This window comes from Petaurus breviceps, unplaced genomic scaffold, assembly GCF_028583685.1.
Source record: "Petaurus breviceps papuanus isolate PSGF00001 unplaced genomic scaffold, PetGlider_PUasm1.0 90740, whole genome shotgun sequence".
In the NCBI taxonomy this organism is placed as follows: domain Eukaryota; kingdom Metazoa; phylum Chordata; class Mammalia; order Diprotodontia; family Petauridae; genus Petaurus; species Petaurus breviceps.
In genome coordinates, this window is record NW_027187330.1 from 10,222,174 (window position 1) to 10,227,412 (window position 5,239).

At 41.9% G+C, this 5,239-nt stretch overlaps 1 protein-coding gene across 1 annotated transcript in view; it reads right to left on the reverse strand.

The window, feature by feature from the left end:
• The window catches only part of GPR15LG (G protein-coupled receptor 15 ligand), a 6,031-nt gene extending 1,283 nt beyond the window's left edge, over positions 1-4,748 (reverse strand). The window contains exons 1-2 of the mRNA XM_069067074.1: positions 4,457-4,748; positions 1,881-1,958 (exon numbers count right to left, since the gene is read on the reverse strand). Coding sequence (XP_068923175.1) covers positions 1,881-1,958; positions 4,457-4,526 — 148 coding nt within the window. The 5' untranslated portion in view covers positions 4,527-4,748. The remainder of the gene's footprint in view (positions 1-1,880; positions 1,959-4,456) is intronic.
• Positions 4,749-5,239: the final 491 nt, after the last annotated feature.

Sequence of the window (5,239 nt, forward strand, 5' to 3'; positions counted from 1 at the left end):
AGAGAGAGAGAGAGAGAGAGAGAGAGAGAGAGAGAGAGAGAGAGAGAAGGAGGAGGAGGAGGAGGAGGAGGACAAGGAGAAAGGGGAGGGGGAGAGGAGAGAGGGAGAGAGATTTTGATTAAATTAGGCCAAGCCAGACATATTTTACAAAATCCAACACTAGTAACACATGGGTGACAATATTCCCAGCCCCATTACAGAGAAGTGAAAAATTTGTTTTATTAGTAGATAACAGAAGGTGTAGGAAATCTTATATCTTCAGAAAACACATTTTAAAAGGTTTGCAGGTTTACTCTTTACTTGCCAAAAGGAAAAGCACAGATCTGACCTAGCTTGAAGAACTTCAGTGGCTCCTCATTGTTTCTAGGACAAATACCAACTTCTCTGTTTAGTATTTAAAGCCCGTCACATAGTGTCTCCAATCTTTCTGTTCTAGGCTGCTTGTATATTGCTTCTCTCACATATAATATGTTCTAGCCAAATTAACCCACTTGCTGTTATCTATGTATATTTCCTTTCTCTGTGTTGTCAAATTGACTGTCCCTCATGTCTGGAATGGTTTCTCTTCTCCTCTCTGCTTCTTGGGACCCCTAGCTTCCTTCAAGGCACATTATCATCAACAAAATTATTGCATTATGTTAACAAACATAGTTATCCTTCATTGACCTTATAAACTTAAAAAAAAGAATATATGTATATTGTGCATTGTATGTCTGTACATATATACACACATCATGTAATCTTTATGTAAACTGACTGAGTTGACCAGTTGTTTCAATCATGTCCATTTCTTTGTAACTCCATTTGGGGTTTTCTTGTCAAAGACACTGGTTTGACATTTCCTTCTCTGGCTTATAGATGAGGAAGCTGTAGCAAAGAGGGTTAAGTGACTTGCTCAGGGTCACACAGCTAGTAAGGGATTTGAACTCAAGAAGATGACATCTGTCTTCTTGACTCCAGGTCTAGCACTCTACTCACTGCACCACTTAGATGTCCCATTGTATGTATTAGACATAAGATTAATATGTTTTGGTTTTTTTCTGAAATTGAATCTTTGGCCATTCACCTCCTACCTACCCTTCCCTCAGGTGGCTCACACTTCAGTTTAGTGACAGTTATTTTTACCCCTAGCTCCCACTAGATCCCTCTTCTAGTCAGCTTTTTGGTGAACTTGGAAAGGGGGAAGGAGTAGGAGGGAGTGAGAAAGAAGTGGGGAGTAAAAAAATCCAGTAGCAAGATGCTGGGATAATCTCATCTCATTTTCTGTTTCCCTATAACCTCTAAATTCCTTATTTTACCAATCTACCTTGAATCCACATTCCTAATGACTGAAAATTCTGAACAGCTCCTCCACCACCGAGAAGCAATGGGATTAGATTACAGTTCTCAAGATCCAGCTAGGTCCAGCTATCTATCCCTTTGACAGCCTTCTCAGACTAATGTTTTTAAATGCAGAAAACAAAATAATAGGGTTACAAAGAAAACCAATTATACTGAAATACTATGGTCTATTTTTCTACCTATATCAGTATATCTTTATCTAGCTCTCTTATCTCTTTCTCAGTCAAGTTCCTGGACTCTGAGTTAACTCCAGATCGAATTCAAGCTCTTCAGACTGAGATGTTAAGTGACTTCTGATGAGCAGATCTAATGTACATACCACTCCTCACCCTGCCCTTCCTCCTTCTCTGATGACTGTGGGGTTTCAAGGAGGGAACAAAGTTTGTACCTTCCCAAACCCAAAGGGGAGCTTTTGGAGCTGTGACAGGTCCCCCCTCCCCCTTTTTCCCAATCAAAATGATTGGTACAGAGGTCCTGGAAATAAATATCTACCATGCTAGACTTTTGGCAGCCCCAAAGGAAGAGGTTGAATTGGTTACCTTTCAAACTCTTGCGTGCATGGTTTGGAGCGTCCTGGCAGCAGAGGAGACCTTTCTGGTGTCTAACTCGTCTTGCACCTGTGGAGACATATACAGAAACATTTCCAGTGTGTTATCATGTGACTGGTACACCTGTGTGCACACACTAAGTACATGTGCTCATGTTTAATGAAATCCAATAGTGCAACTGCGAATTCTAAGCACAGGTTTGAGGCCTCAGTTCAGAGAGGTTAAATCACTTTCCCAAGGTTACACAGCTAGTAAGTGTCTAAGGTAAGATTTAAACCAAATTATTCTGCCTCCAAGTCCAGAATTACCAGGTCTCAGGTTGTGAGGAGCTTGCCATCCACTTGGAAAGATGGGGTATTAAAATTTAAATAACTATAATGGCATATGATTAAGTATTCAATGAAAGGTAGGGCTAATAAATGCCTTCTAGCTCAGAGCAGGGAGAGATTACTATGTGCTGGCGTAGTCATGTAGGCAGGCTTTCTACCATCTCTTGTTGGAAGGTTTAGAGAAATTCTCAGTTGTTGAAAGTGAAAATTTGCAGGGACCAGGAAGGAATTAATTTTCTCTTCTTCCTTCTACCATTCCTCCTTGCTCCCTTGAGCATTAAAGAATAAACTTAGCAAAATCTGAGTTTTCCATTGCCCTCTTTTCTGGAAGGCAGTAGAATGACACATTGTTCTTCTCTTCCCTTGGCATCTCAGGACAAATTATAAGCTCTTAAACATACACACCTCTCCCTCTCACCCAAGGCAATGAATAAGCTAGGAGTCAACCAAGTTTTCATTTTCATTTCTTTTTCAAGGCATAGAGAGGACAATTAGTCCATTCATTCTGTGTGTGGAAAAACTGGGAGGCTCTCTGCATATACATTATACTCTGAATCTTATAAGACTGAATTTCACAGACTTTGAATAAAAGTCAACGTTTTTTGAGATAGTGGATAGGTATGATGGTGAAAGAGCTGACCTAAGGGTAAGAAAGACCTGCCTATATGACTCTGGGTAGGTCATCTATCCTCTTGGTGCCTCAGACAACTCTTTCAGATAGCCCACTGCCAATCTGCATTGGTAGAGGAAGTTTCTTTACCTGAGGCCCCCTGAACCAATGATGACAGAAGCCTGGACAAAAATAAAAACAAATGAACAAACAAAACCTTCTTGACAACTTATCATTCATTCCAGGTTGAAAAAGACTCAGCCTAGAGACTAGACTGGTGAGAAACCTTGGAATTCATGTATCTAGCTCTTCAGGTCAAGGGGAGATATGAGAATTCAGATTCTATAGCCAGAGCTCCAAATATTCCATTCTTAAAGGATCCCCAGAGTCTAGAAGCAGTGCCTTTACCCTGGACAAGTCAGACAATTTCTTATTGTCCCTTTACTGTCTTCCCAAGCTTTTTGTCTGGGGAAGTTTGTAGTATTTCTTGGGAAAAGTCCAAGTGATGCTTAAGAATAGCCACCTGGGGGGCAGCCAGGTAGCACAGTGAGTAAGAGCACTAGCTCCAGTGTCGAGATGACATGTGGATCGAATCCGGACTCAGACACTTATTACCTACCCAGAAACACCTGGCTGTGTAACTTTGAGCAAGTTACTTAACCCTGATTGCTTAAAAAAAAAAAAAAAAAGAATAGCCATCTGGTGGATGTTTAGAAGCTTCAGAAGACCACATAAACATTACTATGACTCTCATAAAGCCCCTAACTAACCTCAAAGCCTACCCCACTTGTGCGCTTGCCTCTGGAAAACTCTGTAGAATAGTTGATTAGAGGTGGGGACCTACAGTCTTGAGGCCACATGTGGCCCTTTAGGTCCTTAAGTGCAACCCTTTGACAGAATCCAAATTCACAGAACAAATCCCCTAAATAAAAGGATTTGTTCTGTAATACTTGAACTCAGTTTAAAGGTTGCACCAAGGGCCTAGAGGACCACATGTGGCCTCAAGGCCACAGGTTCCCCACCCCCGATACTGAGCCTATAACTGTAACAGGGAATTTTTGCACCCAGACTAAGGACCATGAACCACACCAGGATCAAATTGCATTAAGTTCACTTTCAGGTAAGTGGTATGGTGTTGAACTGGTCACCATCCAGCCTTTGCAAGAGACACTGCCATCAGAGGGGCAGGAAATGGGGAGAAGGTGGGACATACTGGCATTCTAGCCACTGCTGGGGAGGCTGGTATAGGGGGAGAAATGGTGGCAGGGCTAGCAGGAGGTGAGGAAGGACAGAGTTAGATGGAAAAGGAGCTCACCTAAATCAATTAATCAATTAATAAATAGTTATGAACCTACTAAGTGTCAGTCACAGTGTTAAGCATTAGATTTACAAAAACAGACAAATGACAGTCCCTGCCCAAAAGGACCCCCACCCACCATCTGATAGCTTTCTATTTCAACTAATTATTTTTGAATCTTGCAAGTATTGTTGATGCCTTAACTTTGGCAGACTCTAAATTCGGTGCCATGGGGCAAAGCCCCAGTTGTTCCATCCTGGTTATGCCTTTGCCCAAAAAGGCCAAGCTGAAAAAGAAATCAAGGCCACAGAAATCAAGAGTAAGGCCATACCTTCTGTAGAGAAGACCAACAAACACAGGAACAGGACATACAGCAGGCTGGAGAGGGTGGGGAATTTCATCCTGGCGATATCAGGTGCTCTCAGTCTGTCTAACCGTGTGGATCAGCAGGCTATATTTGTCAGCCTTTAAATACTGGCAGACTTCGAGTGTCTTAGTATGGGTGTGGAGTGCCCTTTGTATTTCCCCGAAGGGGAAACAACTCCTCCCAAGAAAGAAAGTGCCAGCTGGATAAGGGAAAAACTGGTCCATTTTATGCATATACATTTCAGAGGCCTCTAGGTGAAACTGGCTTAGGATGTCAGAAAATGCCTGGCTTGGGATGTTCGGAAATGCCTGGCTTGGGATGTCAGGAAATGCCTGGCTTGGGAGTAGACCACAGCCAAGGACAAACCTGAGGGGAAAAGGTGGTCATTTCTGCCTGGCTACATTTACTATCTCCGGGTTGAACTTTAGTATCAATTATAGCTAAGCAAATGTAGATTCTCTTTCTTATGACTAGATGGTTAGATAAAGACATACAAATAGTTGTGGAAAGGATAATAAATTCTTGCAACAAGGTCTGCAGGTAGCAAAGGATTAAAAAACGTGATAGAGTAAATTCTAACAGTTGGGCCTTTTTTTGACCAGTACTATATAGAGTCCTTGACAGAAGATGGTCTGGAGTACACAATGTGATGGAGTGAGTTTCCTGTGGGTCAGTTGCCATGGAAAATCCAATGGATAATTCACAGAATAACAGAATTTGGGAGCTGGAAGGGACTTCAGTGATTTC